The sequence below is a fragment of the Zonotrichia leucophrys genome, chromosome 20 (genome assembly GCF_028769735.1).
Source record: "Zonotrichia leucophrys gambelii isolate GWCS_2022_RI chromosome 20, RI_Zleu_2.0, whole genome shotgun sequence".
In the NCBI taxonomy this organism is placed as follows: Eukaryota; Metazoa; Chordata; class Aves; order Passeriformes; family Passerellidae; genus Zonotrichia; species Zonotrichia leucophrys.
In genome coordinates this window covers 8,319,100-8,339,027 of record NC_088189.1, presented here as the reverse complement: position 1 = coordinate 8,339,027, position 19,928 = coordinate 8,319,100, and the positions used below count along the sequence as shown (strand labels likewise).

Below are 19,928 nucleotides of genomic sequence, written 5' to 3'. Positions count from 1 at the left end.
GAACATAAACTGCAAAAGCAGTGTGATCATGAATAATGAGAATTGGAACAGCCAAAGTTTTCATTTCCTAAACTTTAGAACAGAAACATGCCTGGAACTTTAATTTATTTGGCTATAGAGGGCCAGGAGTACAATTTGTTAATGGCAAACAATATTTGCAAGATGTCTTTGTGTATCCTGGCTCCTGTGTTCCTGAGGTGACTGGAGAAATGTGATGGAGCTGCCTTTGCTCCAGGAGCATTGCACATGAGTTGAGGTGCAGGAACTGGCTGAATGAGCTCCATCTTCAGCAAACTTTAGTTTTTTAACAGATACACAAATGCTGTAGCTCAGGTGATGTTGAACTATTCTATCACAGGAGCTCAGCTGTAGAGCTGAACCTTTTGCTGGAGGACCTGGTGTCTCATTCTCACTGCAAAAAAGATTTTCCAAGCAAATTTGTGCCCTTTGTTTGCACAAGCCCAGGAACAAAGGGATCCCAGAAAATAAGGTGGGGTGCACATGTTCTATCCCCAGAACTGAATCTCAGGTTATCTTCAAAGCAGCAGAAACCCAGGTTTTTTTATAGTGTGTTTTTCTGGCCAGTGGAAGCATCAGTATCTGCACCCACCGTGGAAAACCACCTAAAACTGCAGAGGGTTGTGCAGCTCAGGAAGGGTGAAGGAGCTGTCAGGAAGAGCCCAAATGCAGGGCTGGGGCTGGAGTGACAATGGCCTGCTGCTCGTGGCAGCTCAGTGCCACACTTCAAAGGCAGAGGGTCAGGGACAGGGGTGCATCAAAGGCTGCTTTCTGCAATCCCCTCTGCTGGGATTTCCAGGGCCTCCTGTCCCCTGGCCAAGCAGCTCAGCCATTAGCAGAGCACATTCTTTGCTGGGCTGTTGCCTCCTTTGATTGATGACAATCGTTAATCAAACCTTCTGCACACCTGAGCTTTACACAGAAAAAACAAAAAAGGGAGGGGACAGGCAGAGAGCCTTTTGCTGCTCTGCTGACAGCACTGATAACATCTCCAGTTTCGTGGGTCATTTTTCTTCACCTGTCTGATGAGAGATAAATCTGTAACTGCTGAACAACAGGAGTGGCTGGGAGGCCAAGTTTTCTTCTGGTTTAAGAAAGAAAAACATAATTTAATGGAAGGGTTTTAATAGAAACTGGGAGAGGGGGAAGGAAATAAGTTTTCCCCTTAAAGTGAAATTGCAGAGCAGTGGATTTCAGTCTCTTTAGCTGCCTTGGTTTGCTTTGTTCCTACACTTATAGAAAATGCATATGACCTACTGTTCCAGTTAATTGGGAAAAGGAGTTGTTAGAGAGCATTTTGATTGTGTAGCATTTTATCTATTTACATTTTTATACATTTAAATTACTTCCCTTTCCAATAGATGGATTTAATTTGTCTGTGAATCACTGATAACAGCTTCCACTACTGATGCTGGCTTAAAACTGTTTCTAGTAACACTGCAATTCTAGAAACATTCCTAATTAATTTGTGGGGGGAGGGAAAAATAGGAGCAAAATTTAGCATCCAGCCCACATCCTCCATCACCTGTGAAGCAGGATTCTCCTAAATTGTGGAGAATGTGTCTTCCTGTCTGCACAGGAGAGACATCGACAGAGACAATTCCCACTTTGTGCCTCCCTAAGATGAGCCTCCTTGCCTCTGGCACTGTGACAAGTACAAAACTCTGTTCCTGAGGGTACAAGCTAAGGAAGTGGTTTTGATCTCAGTATTATACAAAATCAAAAAAAAAAAACCCCTTCACTCTCTTGGTTTCACTCTAGCACAACATGCCCTTCTGGAGGATCTCCTGTCACGCTGACCTGGAAGCTCTTCGGCACGCCTTGGAACTTGAATATTTGTAGCAGACCCCAACATCTGACACTGGGAGGGCTTCACTCAGACTCTGACATCGGTTCCAGCTATTCCTCAATATTTTTTAGTAAAAAAAAATCCCACAGCAACTGCAGATTTTCTTTGTTTTTGAAGGAGAACCCTTTGAGTGGAAGCCTTTAAGAACTTGCAGCCAAAGAATATTGTCCTCCTTCCTTTGGACAGAGGAAAATGCTCCCGATCAGTCCCTGGGATGCTGCAGTTGCTGGCTGAGGTGGAGGCACAGAGCTCCAATGGCCTTTTTGCCATCAGCAAGGCAAATGCTACAAGTCTGGGTCTCCCTGTCAGCATCCTTGGTTTTCAGAGGGGAAGAAGGCACAGCAAGGAGTCTCTGCACAATCCATCACATCACACAGGACCTTCTGAAAATAGGAGTGAAACTGTTGATTTTTTTTCTTTTGGTTGTGTCTTTTTTTGTATTTTTTTAATTTATGAACTAATCTCATTACTCTGGTATTAAGCTCTGTACCTGTTTTTCATCTGGCTTTTGGGGGTTGGGAGGGGTGGGGAAAGTCTTACTGTTCTAAATTAATAGTTCATTTCTCCAGAACAAACTCTGGGGAGAATCATATTGTGTACATGAGTAGTAAGGACACATGGTACTGCTGGTAAGAACTGTGGCTGTGGTTTTGAACCTCACCAGGAGGGTACATGGACTGTGCCTGTGCCTACACGGTGCCTTATGCTGCCTTCTTGGGGCTGAGGAGGGGGGAAAGTACCTTGTGATGAGTGAAAGGCATTAAATAAAAACATGTTTACATTTTGGGGGACTGGAGTACCTGCCTTCTCTCCCAGCACGCTTGGATCTAAAGGTGGAATGTGTGCTCCATGTTTCAAGGCTGGCCTGGTATTGTTGCTGTCAGAATATTTAAATTCTCTGGGCCTGGGTGGATCCCTTAGTTTGAAAATGGCTGATTGTTCCTTGCTGTGGCACCAGGTAAGGTCAGAAGGAGCAAAGGCTCTCTGGAAGGAGGGGTCAGAGATGTAGGAAATGCTGCAGCCCTCACCTCTCAAAGGGTTACACAAACCTGAGGGATACTCCTGAGCTCTAAAAACATTTAGGGAAAACAGTGCTGGATCTGAGAGGGGATTTTCTGCCAAGATAAAGGAGAAAATCTGAAATTAATCCAAGGCAGCAGCCACACAGCAGCTGTGACACATCAGCCTCTCAGTACACACTGTGGGGCATTTGCAAAGAGCTGCTCTCTGGGCTCAGCACAACTCCATGCAAAATGTCACTTTTCTAGCACAGGCATTGCAGGTCTCAGGGCTGGCTGAGAACTTTTTCCTCAAGGTTTCCCTGCTGTAGGAATGGTTTCCTTCACTTGTGATATAACTTCCGATTTGTGTCAAAGTCAGTGGAGAATTGACTGATGTTTACAGGGTAAGTGCTCTGGGAAATAAACTTCTGAAAGAATGCCAGGGATTGCAGATTCCCAGAGCACAACTTCAGCTTTTAAGACCCCATTCATCAGCTAAGTGATCTTCCTTGAAATTCCAAATTTAACACCTGAATTAATCACTGACTCTGGGTTTTTTCTTAAGGATTCTTGGAAGATTTTGCTTTCAGAATATATTTAAAGGTTTGAAAGCTCTTGGTTTGGTTATTCTTAGCAGAGCTTTGGGTGGGACACACCAAGGGTCAGGAACACATCTGTCACACAGTGTCACCACTTCCAGTCACTGTGGCACATTCATCTCTCAGAGTATCAGCATTTACTGTTCCAGGGAATTTATCATGGACAGAAGAGTGGACCTACAGCAGTTTTGCACTTAGGAACAGCCAGGAGGCCTGGGAACATGCACAAACACATGTACAGGTCTTGCCCAGTTCCTTCACCTGTAGTTTTATCTATTTCTACATACTTTACTAGGATTAAGTCACCTGTTATTTAGAGGAGGAAAGAAAACATTATCTTCTGTAGAAAAAACCAATGCTCATTAATTAAAAAAAAATCCTCCACAGGCTGGAATAGGTGTCAGAAGCAGTGGGGTTTCCTACAACAACTTGTACATCACTTTCTTTTTCCTCTAACACAAGGCCTCGTTTCAGCATCCAAGTTCCATGGGGAAGGCCAAACCTCATTTCAGGCTTTCAAGTTTTGTGCTTTTCTGTAAACACTAGCACTGGGAACACGAACTGTGGTTGCTTTACAAATGCCCAGAACAAGGTAACTGCAGGGGCAGGAACTTCAGACAATATTCATAGATTTTACAATGCTGCATAAGCTCCCTGTTTCTTTTAACTTGTAATTATGACACACACAGAGAAGTCTTGTCCAATTCATGCCCTTCTTGAGGGGCTGCAGTTGCACTCAGAGGCCCCATTTCTACCCACAAATACCCCTAACACTGACATATATCTGTCCAACCCCAATCCAACCACTGAATAAATAATACACAACATAAATTGGACAGGCCTGGATCCAAAGGTCCCACACTTCTGAGACAGAAGATGCCAACATAGGTGGAATCACCTGTGATCTGGAGACTGTGCAGAAATAAACATTCCTCCAGATTGATCAAAACTGGAAATCCAGGAACACAGAACATTTTTCTAAAACAGTTTAATAAAATAATTGTGACGTTTCTTGAAAAATTGGAGAAACCCAAAGCATATTGTGTGTGTCACCTGTCTTAGTCACAAAGAAACACAATTGTCAAAAAAGATATTTAAGTTTAATACAAATTTTATACAAAGAAAATGTGAAAAAATACTTCCATATGCTAAAAGCAATTATGCTTCACAAATAAGGCCAGCTAGGCTAGTTTTGACACAACTGCAATTAATGAATATTCTGTTCTCACTTTTTTTTTTTTTATTCTAATACTTTTTTTTCCCTCTAATCTGGGTACTAGCTGGAGACTGTACAAACCGCATTCTTATATAAACAATGGGAGAAATCAACATGACTAAAATGTACAACAGGATGTACTGGAATGATATCATACAGTTAATTTTCTCATATACATACATCACCTTTGCTTTGTTCAATGCTTTCGTTTTACACAACATACAAAATGGGACTACAGCCTCAGTGTAACAGACAGCATCTCCAGGGGGTACTTCCTCTCATACTGCACTGCTTCATGCTTACAGAAAAACATAAATTCCATCATATAAATAATACATGCTCTGGCCCAGCATCAAAAGTCCTTTGCCCATGTTTCCCAATGCATGTTTTTCTCCACACCTAGTTCTTCTTCCAAGTCCTTTGGGAGGAGTTTTAAAAAATAAGAAAACGGTGAAGCATAGCAACAAACTTTACTTTCCTCAGTCTTCGATATCAGTAATCAGAAATCCTGCTACAACCAGCTGCTATTACACTTTGCAAATTTTCTGATCTTAGACTGAATGAAATTTTAAAGTAATTTTAACCTGTAAACAACATTACGATTTGTTGTCAGCCTGGTCATTGTGAAAAACAGTTTCCATTCTTATGGATTTCAGGTCCATAATTTGCCTAATAGTTAGTTGAAAAGAGATATCCTTCATCACTTGGTTGTTCAGAAAAATTCCACAAGAGTTTCAAAGTGCAGAAATTTTTTTCACTCCAAATGCAAAAAGTTGTTCAGATTTTCTGTATCAGATTATTTGATGCAGTTTCCCAAGACCAGTTCTCAGCATAAGGTTGTGGTAAGGCTCTTTTAAACCTTCCTTTTCCAACTTCAAACACTCTTTATAAGTTAAAGTCAATACAAATATAAAAAGGAGATGGTACTCTAATGACATCACAAATTGTACATTATTTACAAAAGAAGCATAGATTTAATATGGATCTTACCTGTCCTTAGCTTTTCTAAGCCAGCACTAATGCTTTACATTAATGTAGTGTAATTAATGCTTTGTACACATACACAAAGCTAAAGTCTGAACCTCTGAGGTTAATCCAAAAAAACTGTGTTTATTTATCACATTTCTATTAGATTTTTTTTTATTCCAACAATTGTATGAACTTCTTGTTAGCAGTTAGACTCTTCATACTTGGACTGGCATTGTGGTCTGAACATACTGAACTCCAGTTCTCATTGCCACTGTCCCAGCAGAAGGACTTACCACTACAGGAATGGTCTGTGGATTAAAACCAAGAGAAACAGATTGTTATGTTAAAGGTCACATAAACATGACCACAGAAATAGAGATTTGTTTTCCAGGGGAAATCCAGAACAAGTTCCAATTTTGTGCAAGAACTAATAATACCTTTCTTACCACAGTATTACCTCATTCCAGGGGAGGAGTAGTGCATTACTTCCCTATAGCCAAGAGTTTCTGTGTTCTCATCACTGCTCTACAATTACAGGGACAGCAGGTGCTATAGGGGCTGCACACACTGCCTGTGCTTGGAGGGTGAGGGTTTCAGAGTTACATCCAGTTACGTATTTTCTGCAAACTAATACGTGGGAAGAGGAAAATGGGCTAAGAAAATCCTTTGTCATTTGAAAAAGTTCTGACAAATCAAACTGGAGTACAAAAATACCCTTGTTTATAAGTATATTCTCGTTACACGTTACTTAAATCTTTTTCCCCAAAAGGAACTTCCCCCCATGCATTCAGTCTACACAGAAGAGAACACAGAACATCCATTTGAACAAAAAAAAGTACTTAAGTTAACTTCTGCACAAATCAATAGCAAAAACATCAGCATTACTGGGAACTGTCTTATACACCCTGTAAAAATATTAATATAGAATAAACTTTACACTTCCATCATACTGATCATGATTTATACATCTCAACAAATGGAGTTTCAGGACATCTCTATAGGTGGTAACTGATTCTACAGATGCAGAGACAAAGGCACAATAATGTTAAACAATCTGGTCAAGGTCACATCACTCTGGAGATCTGTAAGAGGATTTATTGAACCTAAAGTCTGTATCTTAACCTTCCTCCAAAAACGTGAGAAAGTCTAGAAATGTCTCTGCCATACAAACTGCAAAGTGTGTTCCAACACAATTCCAGTGATGCACAACTGGTGATCAGACAAATGCATCCATTTCAGTTCACAACAGCTTGTGGAAGAAACAGGGAGTGAGATTTTGAGGAACCTGAAAGGGATGCACAGATCTTCCCCCAATGGCAGTGTGACATTCCATAGAGGACATGGAAGAACAAATACAAGTTCACTGAAGCCCAATGTTTCCCCACACTGATTCAAGAAACCACATGAGTGTCTTAATGATACTCCACAAAGACTCTGAGTATCCCTGCTGAGATGGATTACAGCTCCTTTGTGACTGAGTCTGTGCCTTCCAGAAGCCTACTCATTCCATTCCCTGGAATGCAAAGAAGATGGGTTCATATTTTTACATTATTTTAACTGCAGGAAGAATAAAAAACAAACATGGGACCAATTTGCTAAATAAATTCAAAATTACTGCCATTTTGTAATGATTTCAGATGTGTTTACAAGGTTCAGTGGAAATGGTACCCAGAAGATACAATGGAAGTTGTTCCTAGTTGGACACAAAGTGCAAACTGAATTCTAAAGAAGCCATTATGTAAGTCACTGTCAGTACTAGAGGTGGGGAAATTAAGGTTGCCACAGTTGCCTTTTAAATATACACACTTACACACATGGAATTAATTAATTTCAGTTCTTAGCGCGATCGGAATATGGAATGTGCGAGACTCCTTAAATGTGTTAAGATCATTCCCTGAGAGGTAAATTTTCCACCTCTGCCAGTTTTACACATATGTACATTTTGCATACATATTAAACATGCACTAAGGTTTAAAATTATTTAAATTGCACGTGCAGTCATTAGAATACAGAGGTGTCTGTAGCTGTGCAAGACTAATGCAAATGTGTACAAAGTTATAAACATGCACAAATAAAGTTGGAAACCTTTCACACCTTCCAATTCTGCTTCACATAACTCAATACACTTTGTGTTACAGAAAACAGATGAGGGTAACTGCCATTTTTCTGAATATTACACAAAACCACCATAGGATCTTACAGCCTCACAGCTATTCACAAAAGAAGCCTGATGTCTTAGAAGTCTGCTATTGGATTTTAAAACACATACAAAACCTTATTGTTAATGGTAGTTCAGTCCAAGCAACTCAGGGCCAATGCTGCAAAAGTGCACAGTGGTCTCAGGTGAGACCAAGTGGAAGTGAAATGCTTTGAGGAATGTGGGAAGTCTCCATCCCCACCAGAGCTGTGTTTGTGTGGAATCTGATGGCTGTGAAGCACTGTTTGTGCATGAGTGTGTATCCACCAACACACACACAGGTGTGTCCTGCAGCTGGGGGTGTGCACAGGGAAAGAGAGAGACAGAGGAACATCTATAGCACATCAGGCCTCACAGTCACAGTGTGGGTAAGGTACACTGTTAAATCAGATGGTTTATAACAGTGTCTTTTAAGTCAGATATGAAGTTACCCACACATGGCTTCCCTGCTGAACCCAGCACAGAGGCAGAGCACGAGCTGTCACCAGGGCAGCATCAGCTCAGAAGCTGGCTCTGATATGAACACTGCAGAGCACAAACAGCTGAAACAACGGGCTAATATGGTATATAAAATACAAAAATCCAACTCACTTTTGTCCCATCTACTGTGACTGACACTAGGGAATTTGGATGTCCTTGGTTAAGCCTTTGATGGAAAAAACCCAGGTCTGATTCCAATGCGATTTCTCGTTTCATAATGCTAATGTGCAAGACTGCATGGGAGAGACACTGCTGACAAATGCATATTCTTTTCCACAGGTACTGAGATGTCACAGGAATATCAAGCATAGCTCAGAAATAATTAAATCTCTAATTCTCTTTAGGATACCATAGACAAAACGATATTTAAAAGATATTTAAAATGAATTCTATATATTTACATTGATGTTGTCGTCAAGTATATACATGAAACAGACCAGTAATGTGAAATGGCCTCTGCCTGTCCTCAGTGCCTTTGCCAGACTTCAAGATTTCTGAATTCTTGCAATCACAAATGGAATGAAAGGTGGAATGTTGCACAGCAAAATAAAGCATTTTGCACTGCAAGTTGAGACTATACCAGTGAATTCATCTCTTGATACAACAGCAGACGGAGACAACCCCCCAGAGATACTGAGCAATTTTAATGCCAGGAACAGCATTGCTGCAGACTTTAAATGATGGTGCTGTACTTACAATTGTGGGTTGAGTAGTTGGAATATAGGTGGTGGTCTGCGGTACCTGGACCAGTTTTATAGGCTGGGTGCTTGTCACACCTGTTGCTATCTGCAGAGACAGCACAGGCAACCTCAGTAGAAGCCTCAGCTTGTACATAAATTCCACCTAGTTGTTACATTATTATTGTTATGATATGCAATTTATGTTGGATGTTTTCTTTGTGTTAAAAATTTGCATCTTAATGAATTCACAGGTTACTTCTTTGTTAATAAAACAAAATCCAGATTATGAACACGATATTGTATACAGCATGATGTTTCAGGTAGAACATCTATATAAAAGCAATTCCATATCTGTGTAACTGTAATATTCCCTGGCAGGTTTTAGGTCTCACATTCCCTACTTCCCCAGTAATACAAAGCTTGTGCTGCCATAACAATGCATACAAACATTAAGTGAGTGAGCCCGAGTTTAACCAACTTCATCAAAACATTTAAGTGAAACAGCACCTCCTTTTTCCCCCCTTCAAATCTGTTCCCCAAGTTACTCCCTTAGATGACATTTCAAGCCCAGAGATCTAACACCAGACAGTAGCAAAAGTGTCAAGAAATGAACACAGCTCTCTAAATTACTATGCTTCCCAATTCTACAGGACTATCTCGATGAGACATCATGCTGGAATCACAATACTACAAAATTAGTTTGCTTTTAATATTTTAAAATACAACAAGGCTCCTACTGATGTGGAGGATCACGTGTAAGGGTTTGAAGGATCAGCCCCATCCCCCCCCACTAAAATTTTTCATTTAATAAATCTTGCAAGGGCAGAAAAAAACTGATGCCAAAATTGCTAATAGTCAAGCCCTACCTATAAAGCAGAATCTTCTCTATAAACATTTTCTATATATGCAATGTTAAGTCCCTTTTTTTTTTTTAGAGCATTTGCTCATCCTTGCCTACTGAAAACTATCAGAGTAGATGCTATGGAGGATTTCAAAACTGCTCCGTTAACCGTAGATCCAGGTGAAGTGTTGTATCAGTGTTATGGAACATTGTGGTACCCTAATGGCAGTCTGTGGTGAGAAAGTAAGTTGGTTTGAATGCAGGTCTTGAGCTTGGCCTCTGAACCCCCAGGCAAGAAGGGCTTGGAAGTGCTGCAGTCAGTATTGCTTATCAGAAGGCAACTTGTATCGAAAGATCCAGACCAGAAGCTACACTGATGGGTCCTGGAGAGAGAGAGAGAAAGAGGTCCAGTCCCCCTTGGCTGGAAGGATCAGTCAAGCCAACACAAGGTTTTTTTGGGGATTAGTGAAAGGGAAAGGGTGCTCCCAAAGGGCAGAAGGAGGTTTTTTACGACATGAAGAACAAAAACCACAACTCTCTATCACTCCCCAAAACGCACTCTTTAAAATAAATAAATAGTTATAAATTCCTGGCTTATCCAGGGAAGCCTTTAGGGGTAGGTTTCAGAGAAATCTTACACATTATTCTTGTCTGAAGTAATGATACTCACTGTAACACTCTCTTTGCTTTTATCAGCTGAACCTTCCTTTTCCTTAGGAGTGCTGGCTGTTTCTGTGGGTGTAGACTGCACGCTTGAGCTGGGCTGGGAGGATTTATTTAGTGTTTCTGTGCTAATTTCAGTATCTGTTTCTTGCTGTGTCGCAGTAGCTAAAATCAAGGAAAAAAGAGAATGAGGCCACTACTCAAGGGAGCCACAGTCCCTCCTCAGAGTCCCATCTGCACATAAAGAACTGAGGCCACCACTCAAGGGAGCCACAGTCCCTCCTCAGAGTCCCATCTGCACATAAAGAACTGAGTCACTGTAGATCCATCCACCCACCCAAACCCCCCCAGCTGTGTAAGAGGCGCCATTACCTGACTGTGTGCAAGATTTCATGTGCTCAGGCCAGTGAGCTTGTTGGCAGGGGTAGTCACAGTAGCTGGTATTCCAACAGCAATAAAAGATGGCCTCTTTCTTGCAGTTGGCACACCATTGCTTCTTCTTGGTCTCATCCACTGCTTGCTGCTTTTCCAGTTCCAGCTGCTTCTTCACCTCAGCAATCAAACGATCCCGTTCCTGTTCCAGGCTCTGACGCATTTCAGCCATTGTCAGTTCTACTCAGAATCCAGAGAAAGGTGGGTTTGCATTTTCCACTCCCCAACAGCAAGGGGAAACACAGTAATATTCATAAGTTTAAAGACAACATGAAATTAAAGCTAGCAGTCAAGGTATTCCCTGAGTTTGGGCATCTGTTTCATACCTACTCAACAAATGCAAGTCTTCCATCTTTTCTTATTGCAGCACCATGATTTTTAACCACTACCTTCCATTTGTTTAACACTTTAGTTCTAGATGTCCCACAAAGAACCAGAATACAGCGTAAGCACAAAAAGGACATATGCAGCTGCTGCTAATGTGCTTTGTCTTTGCAAGCCCAAACTTTTGTTCTGCTCCAAATTCAGAAAATACAGAGGATTCCATCTCTTCTCTCATTTGTTCATCATATTTTAGTTTCTTTACAAAACAAATGTGCTAGTTCCAAGAAGGACAATGTGATGAAGGTAACACATACTATAAGCATTTCCATTTTCTATGTAGGACAATACCTGACAGTGTTTTGGACTGTCATTTTCATACCTAGATTATGTTTCATTTCTGAAAGTTCCTGTTGATGTAACCATTGAAGTTTTTCTATCTCAATCCTCAAACGCCGAATCTAAATATTAAAAATTTAATAGTTAGTAATAACAAACAGGGCATGGTGTATAATACATAATTAATATATAAAAAACCATGCCCAAAGCAATGAGCCATTGTTTACATCAAGGCTCCTTCATATTAACATGAGGACAAGACAATATTAAACCCCAAACCAAAGTGTGAAGTCTTCTAAGTATCTGTTTGCTGGATTTGCTCACCATAAACAGCATAGGATTCTCTGAAGACAAAAAACTTCTGTTAAACTCATATTAACTTCTGTTAAACTTGATTCCTCTAAAACTGTCACATCTCAAATTTCTGACTGGAATCAAGAACCTATTCCTCAGTGCTGTTTGCATTTATTAGCATGGCATTTAATGTCTTTTATTTTAACATTTAATATCTTTTATTTTAACTAGATGAGGCTTAGAAAAGCAAGATTATCAATTCACTGTGGATCAGGAATACAAATATCTTTGCTCAAAACTTTAACTTCCTTATTTTGGTTAAAGGAGGTTAACAAATCCTCACACTCTGAGCTTTATTTGTTCCCATTTATTCTTAGTTTGCACTGCTTAATCTGTTTTTTCAAGGTTAAAAAAACCCCTTAGAACATACTAAGTCCTACCCTTAGGAAACATCAAAAGCAATGTATAGCATTTCATTAAAAATGCAAAGTGTTTCAAAGTATTTTAAAGAAGTATTAAAAACTATGGTTGTAATAAATTTCTGCACTACACAATTTACAAAAAATTTATTTTCAAAAAAACCAACTTCATTTCCAATTTTAAAAAAGGAGGCAAATTCTTGACAGAAGATTGAAGAACCTGGGTTTGATGGCTTAATGCTTATCTTACAGAGCCCACCTGGTATTTTTTCAGTGTTTTTTTCCACCATTCTAATCATTACTTCTAAAACAGCACAGAAATTACTTATCTCTTGACAATCTCCATATATGAAACTGTAGAGACAGTTATGTAGCATATTTAAATAGATATAAAAATACTAATTTCCATTTTTCAAACTTAAAAGGGAAGGGGTTTTTTAATCTTACACTAACCTCAGCTATTGTACTTCCAGTAGTATTTTTTGAAAGATCATTATATATTTCAGTCATTGTTCCTTTGATGGCATCCATCATCTGAAAGACAAAAAGAAGAGAAAATAATTCTTTGATATATATTTTTAATAGATTTCCACTTTCATTTTCTTTCAACTTCCCTACTGGGAGCCTATATTGCTACCCTTCTCTCTCTCTAAATATATGATATTTATTTGGTTCTACTTATTTAGAAGGTAGAGCACAAGAATTTTGATCAGGACTTTCATTTTTTGTCCTGAACAGGTGATCTGCTTGACCTTCTACTTTTCTAAGAAATTGCTATTGATATCATTTATAAACAAAAAATATATAACCATGAATTTGGGGAAGAAACTCAATGCAAAAATACATAGTATTCATTGATTTTTTTAATCTAAGTATCTAAAAGAGTATGGAAAGCTCACATCCCTTCCTTCACTGTCACTATGATGAGACCATCCCTTCTTTTTAACAATTTAGCATCTCTTTAATGTCTGAACACACATTTATCCCACCTGATGAAACTACAGGGTGTTTTAAAATACAGGTACAACTTTAAAAGAAAGGTACAACTTCATGAAAACCTTCCTGCAGAACTTACTTTGCTGGTGTATTTAGCAATATCTGCAGCCACATCAGCTGAAGCTGTTGCAATTGGCAAGTCTGTGCTGAGTGAAGAAGAAAGTGTGCTTGCAGATCCAGAGCTGGTAACCATGGAAATGGGCTGAGTGCTTGTGACCAAGGTTATAGTGGATGTGGAAGTGCTCTGGGTGATCTCTTTTTGCTGCACAGCTAAGAAAAGAGAATATTGAGGGGATCAATCACACAAGGAATTATGAAAACAACAGGCAAATTTCTACCTTCAATAGCTAACTACACTGTGTGCATGTAACCATTTCAGCTTTGTATTATTTACACAATGGTGCCATCTAATGATTAATTACACAGTGCTCAGCCACTGAACTTGTACATAATTGTAAGGCTTAGAGGTGATGAAGTAAATATAACTTTGAAACTTATTTTACACTGGCCAGTGCAGAAGGCTCCCTCAGTTCTAATGACTTATCTGCTGGAGTGTTGTTAAAATGGTGTTTTTTTAAGAATAAAACTTTTCAACCTATTTTTACTGATTCATATTATAAAAGATGTCTTCATTGCCAATATCCCCAGTAGTGGAATTACTGAAATAAACAATTTATCCATCTCTATGTGCTATATTTTTCTTTATGCCAATTCAGTATATAAGAAATCTACACGTTTTATAGTTTTCACATGATAGATTTCCAAACTATAATATTTAGGATGGAACATTGCCATGATGTGCTCAGCAGTAAACAATATTGAGAAAACAAACTCATGGGCTGAACACAAAGTTTAACCCTTACTATTAAGGTATGCATTAAAATATGATTCTATTTAAAGTTTAGCATTTAACTTCTCCAATTTTCACATTTATTTTTCCTCACTGCATATTTCTGTAACAATTTGTGCAGTCTAAAAGCAGAAAGATACTACTTCCTCAACACTGCTTAAATGACAGAAACAAAAGCAGTCTGGGACCAGAGAAAGGAGCCTCTGTAAATGTCTGTATGTGAACCATCACCAAACCTCTCTCCTCTACATCACCTGTGTGCCAGTGGCATCAGCAGAGTGGAGAATGTCTCCTCATCAGGCACAGCAATAAACATTTCAGTTTATTAACTTGAAATGACAAATGAAGCTGATTTACATAAAGTTGCTGTTAAGTGAAGCATCAGCAGCACAGGCTTGTGTCACCCTGTGCCAGCTATTGGTGAAGGCTCCAGCAAAGGGATGGTGAGAAAACAGTTGTGAAAACATTCTGAAATGCCAGGGCTGTTTGCTCAGTAAACTAGCATCAAAGTCTTGTTAAACAACATCAAAGTCTTGTTAAAGAAAGACAAATCCTGGAGCCTGGGTAATTTCATTGTTGTCAAATTATACTCTGAAAAACCTCTCAGATCTGTCAGATAAAACTGGAAGCAATTTGTAGATACTGAGGTGACACTGGTAAACATGCAAGTGGAATAGTTAATGGTTTTAGCATGTGATCCAGAAAATTATTCAGTTCACCCTTCCAAATCTGTTATAGCTATGAAAAGCAAAAATATTTACACAGACACACAATTTTTTGATCATTAAAATAAGAAGACATGACTCTAAATACACAGCAGAAAGACCAAGTATAGTGAGTAACTTTCATACTAAAGACACTCATCAGAGTAGAAGCACACTTTGAGATTTTGTTTATACAGAAGAACTCTTGGCTGGGCACCCTGGAGCACAGGGATCACTACTGGGGAATTATGGCACCACAGGCACATTTGAGTCAGAAAAGTGTGTACCTTTAACTGCTTGTCTTGTCTGGTATCTTGTCCCCTGAGAGGACTGAGGCTGCTGTGACTGAGACTGCTGGCTCTGCTGCTGCTGCTGCCTCTGTACCTTCTGCATGTGCCACTTCTGAGAAGACGTCTGGAATTTATTTGAAGAATTCCACACCACCCTCTGCACAGCAGGGGCGGTTTCCTTGGGCAGCAGAGGCCTCTGCTTTTTCACAGGGCTCCCTGTGGCAGCAGAGGGAGCACTGACAGTAGAAGCAGCACTGGTGGTTGCTGTCACACCAGCTGGGGGGGTCTGTGATGCAGAGCGGGTGAGCACTGGAGTTTCTGGTAGAGGCTGGGTGCTTGCACTGGAGGAAGGTGGAGTTTTACCTACAACTAAACAAAACATAAAATGTTATGCCTGCTTTTCACCAACACATCTAATTTGTAATTTTCCATCTAGTTTTTGGAACTGTTATATATACCTTCCAGTCTGCTTTGAATTGTTTTCCTCAAAAGTATCAATATTCTACAAGTAAAGTCATTTCAGTCTAGTTGAAAGTGGTGGCAAATCAGATGCATCAGTGGCTAAGCAAAACAAGAAGTACAAAACCAAGAAAAACCAGCCTGACCTCATTCAAAAGATATGTGAGAGGTTAGCACTTGTTAGGGTGTTTCTGCCTTGGCACTTTCACCTGTCATCTCAATTTCTTTCAGGAGAAAAAACATTCTAAAGGATTAATGTCTGTTTCTTCAATTTATAGTTTCTTCAGAAGAAACTATAAACTTTATAAACTATAAACTTTCTAAACAACAGTGAACTAACATTGACAACCAAATTCAGATGACACCACAGTGGGCAGGGGTGTTGATCTGCTCAAGGGCAGGAAGGCTCTGCAAAGATCTTGACAGAGTGAATCAAGGGGTTGGGACAACTTAATCAGATCAATAAGGCCAAGTGCTGGTTCCTGCCCAGCAAAAATTATGGATATTCATAGTTCCATTCTGCTGAAAGGAAACAGTAAAACTGTGTTTAAACCAGAAACTACAATGGCCACTGAAAACCTTTTTCATAGTCACAAAAGGTGAACAATGACTCCTAAAAATATCTGTATTAAAACAATTTTTATCTTAATGCAAAAATAAAGGTGGCAATTCTACCTTTGGTAAGAATAGAACAGGGTAAACAAAAGGAAATAATTTCATCCTACCATCTTGTTTAGGAGAAGATTCTTTAGATTCTTTCTTGTTTTTCCTTCCTTCACGAGCACAATGATCATCTCCTAGATCGATGACAAGTTCACTCTCAGAATCAGAGTCCAGTCCTAGATGCACAGTTGGAGAGTCTGTTTCATCTTTCCCTTTCAGCTTTTCTTTTGCAGGATGCTGTAAACTCTTTCCCTTTTCAGAAAATTCTTTTTCAGTGTCTGAAACAGCCTTTTCCTTGACCGGTTCTTCCGTTTTCTCCACTTCTGGACTTGTGCTTTTAAGTTCCTCCTTGTCTTCATTCTGTGCTGGAGGCTTAGGTTTTTTTTTCAAGCTCAATGATTCTTTGTCACTTCTTGCACCTTCCTTGTCCTCCCCATCCTCTTGATCATTCTTTGATTTCTGATCCTCATCGCTATATTCACTGTCACTGGTATCAGATTTTTCTGAATCTTCAGAGTCACTGTGTTCTACTGCAGTATAAACAGCTTCAGATATTTCATTTATTCCTAATTGTGGGAAGGAAAGTACATTCCATGCTGACATCAGACTGACTGACATTACCAAGAAAATACTCTATATACTGGAACAAAGTGTACACATACCATTACCTTAACTATCAGTCCTTAAGCTACAAAGCTTAGTGCCCTATCCCAGCACCATAATGTATAAAAATGAACTTCTACATACTCCAATTAATATTTTTATTTCATTCAATGGCCCTCCTTTCACTGCTTTTTCCCACTACCTGCAAGGTCTATTGTTCAATTCAGGGCCCAATGCTGGCAAATACAAAAGTGAACTATTTTATCCACAAGAAGTCACCTTAAAAATCAGCAACACTATTCACCTGATTATCATTAGTTACTTACATTCATTGTACTTTGTGCAACTGACAGAATTTAGGCAGAATTCTCTAATTTTTCAACATGCAAAGCAGATAAGACTATAATCCTCTCATACTATCTACATAAGAATGGTACCAAAACCGATTAAAAGATGAAAGGAAAATTTGAAGTATCAGGTTTCATTGTGTTTTAAAACAAACTAGCTCAGTGCATTCTACTCGCCTCAAAGAGCTTGAATATTCTCTACTCTTGTTTTAAAACATGAAATATTTATGATTTTACCATCCAAAAACTTGTTTGACCTCCAATTTGAGTGTCTTTATAGGTGGTTGGTCGCAGGCCTCGCTGAAGGAGGAATGATGAGGAGGACTCCATGGCTATCAGAGGGCTAATTAATTACTTTATTATACTACAATATTCTATACATCTAAAACTGAACCTGCCAAGCACTCAACTCTGCACACACACACACTTGACCCTGATAGGCCAAGGAAACAAAACACCATCACTCTGGGTAAACAATCTCCATATTCCATTCTACTTTTGCACTAACACAGGCACAGCAAATGAGATAAGAATTGTTTTTCCTTTCTGATATTCAAAGAATATAAAACCCAGAAATATTTTTGGGAAGAACTGTGCCTTGCTTTTCTGTGTGAGGAGAAATGTGGCTGCAGTTGTGGAGGGACACTCACCCAGCTGTGCCTTACAGCTCTCGATGGTCTTGTCGAGGTTGAGCTGGAACCTGCTGCGGATCTGGCGCTTGGGGGAGATGAGCTGCACCGGGGTGCTCTGCTGCTGCACCGACTCACTCAGCTCCTTCAGATCCATCTCGGCCTTGCTGCGATCTGCAACAACAAACACAGCTCAGAATAAAGATTTTACACAAAGAACCAAGATAGCTATCCAGATAAAACACTGTCAGAACCCACTGTCGGGAATCCCTCTGGCTGCCCTGGATGGCTCAAGTCCCTGGCAGAGGGCTCAGAGACCTTGGCACGAAGCCAAAGACACCTGTGCCTTTGATTTTATCCCATGGAAAAAATTACCAACTTTATATGGTCAACTCTCAAGCCATGAGAGTTTAAGTAGAATGATAGTTAGTTTGTCACAGGGTGAAAAAGTAAAATTTTGGGTTTTTAAAATGGGGGTTCAGAAGCCAAGATAGAGGGATTTGGGTGTGCCTTGTCCTTCTTTCTTCTTCCAAGCCTCCATCTTCTGGGTGATGGTGACACTTTTGGATTGGTTTAGAGTAGAAACACACTGTCTAACATAGGTAATATGTATTGGAAAATTCTTGTAAATAATGTACACGTAGTTTTTTAGTATAAAAAGATAACACCGCCTCTGGGGCGGTCAGTGTGCCACAGACAGACCTCAGCAGGTCAGGAAAAGAATGTTCTAGATAACAGAGAATAAACAACCTTGAAAACCACAGCTGAAGAATCCTAACTCCTTCTTCAATCTCAGGGCTGGGAAAAAGAGACTTTCTAACACCTCAAGGTCATCTCGACCACAGAAACCCTGAGAAAACACATTTCACCAAAGAGCAATGCAGACAATCTGCAACATACTGCAATTTTTTTCTAATTGTGGGGTAAATAGTAACTCTAAAATGACTTTACTACAAAAAATGGATTCTTCCTCTCTTCACATACAAAACACATGTATCAATTATGGGGTCATTTTCTCCACCAATGTGAATTTATCAAGAAATCCCCATCCAGGTTTGTAAAGCTGTCTGACAGCACTTCTACTAAACTACTGCTGTTATTTACTACTACCTTCACACAGAAAATTAAATAGAAATAAAATCTTTAGAATATTATAAGACACATAAAATCTTTATAGTCATTATTTAAAATACAAAACTTAGGTCATGAGAATACATAAAAAAGTAGATTATTTCACAGGATAAATTAGTAAATTCAAGATAGAATAACACATTTCTCAGTATATGTCAATTATCAAGTGTGCCAGTAGCAACAGATGGTTCATTTCTGTTATTTTTCCTTCCTTTTTGCTCAATTGCAGACCACAGAATCCTCCTAGCACTCTTCTGAGGATACAAAGTGTCTTTGTTTTCTGGACTCTCACTTTTGTTTTTGTAGAGAGAAACTCTGTTCACATCACATATGACAATGAAGTATTATGAGTTATATTGGAAAAATTCTAATATCCACAGAAGAACACATGCCTGGCACAGCTGATACTATTAAATGAAGAAGGGTTGTTCACTCTCATCACCAAAAACTAGACATATAATAAAGGAAATTGCCCTAAACCTGAGAAAAACCCATTACTCATGGACCATAACATCAGACTTTCCAACCTATGCTATTTATTCAAAGTGTTCCACCTGATGTCTCTCATCTGTGACTCAAACAACTGCAGCACTATGCATTTCTTAATGTTTTTCCAAATGCATTGTCACCTCAGGTGAGGTGACAAACAGCTGCAGTGCAGCAGAATTAAATTAATTCTACAATTAGGTCCTCACATATGACCCACTGAAAAATAGACTCGTGAGCTTGTATCCAGAATCAGAATACCTGTAAGGCACTGAAGACATGAATTCATTATTTGAACTTAATCTTTCCTGAAGTACCTGGCTAACACCAAGGGGGCAAAATCCTGGGTCTCTGTGTAATATTACACAGAGGTAAATAGCAACCAGAACTGAATCAGAACACTCACAGGAACAAAGCATGACTGAGGAAACTGATTTACATGTTCTGCTTGC

The 19,928-nt window shown here is 39.4% G+C and overlaps 2 protein-coding genes across 12 annotated transcripts in view; one reads left to right on the top strand and one right to left on the bottom strand.

The window, feature by feature from the left end:
• EYA2 (EYA transcriptional coactivator and phosphatase 2) overlaps positions 1–2,735 on the top strand; it is an 87,136-nt gene extending 84,401 nt beyond the window's left edge. For all 7 annotated transcript variants that reach the window (XM_064730143.1, XM_064730142.1, XM_064730141.1 and 4 more), the window contains exon 16: positions 1,780–2,735. In XM_064730143.1, coding sequence (XP_064586213.1) covers positions 1,780–1,860 — 81 coding nt within the window. In that variant the 3' untranslated portion in view covers positions 1,861–2,735. The remainder of the gene's footprint in view (positions 1–1,779) is intronic.
• A 1,705-nt stretch (positions 2,736–4,440) lies between these two features.
• Positions 4,441–19,928, bottom strand: part of ZMYND8 (zinc finger MYND-type containing 8) — a 49,107-nt gene continuing 33,619 nt past the window's right edge. For all 5 annotated transcript variants that reach the window (XM_064729632.1, XM_064729636.1, XM_064729634.1 and 2 more), the window contains exons 13-21: positions 17,881–18,033; positions 16,343–16,846; positions 15,156–15,527; positions 13,394–13,584; positions 12,772–12,852; positions 11,649–11,727; positions 10,886–11,125; positions 10,521–10,678; positions 4,441–10,233 (exon numbers count right to left, since the gene is read on the bottom strand). In XM_064729632.1, the coding sequence (XP_064585702.1) occupies positions 10,219–10,233; positions 10,521–10,678; positions 10,886–11,125; positions 11,649–11,727; positions 12,772–12,852; positions 13,394–13,584; positions 15,156–15,527; positions 16,343–16,846; positions 17,881–18,033 (1,793 nt within the window). In that variant the 3' untranslated portion in view covers positions 4,441–10,218. The remainder of the gene's footprint in view (positions 10,234–10,520; positions 10,679–10,885; positions 11,126–11,648; positions 11,728–12,771; positions 12,853–13,393; positions 13,585–15,155; positions 15,528–16,342; positions 16,847–17,880; positions 18,034–19,928) is intronic.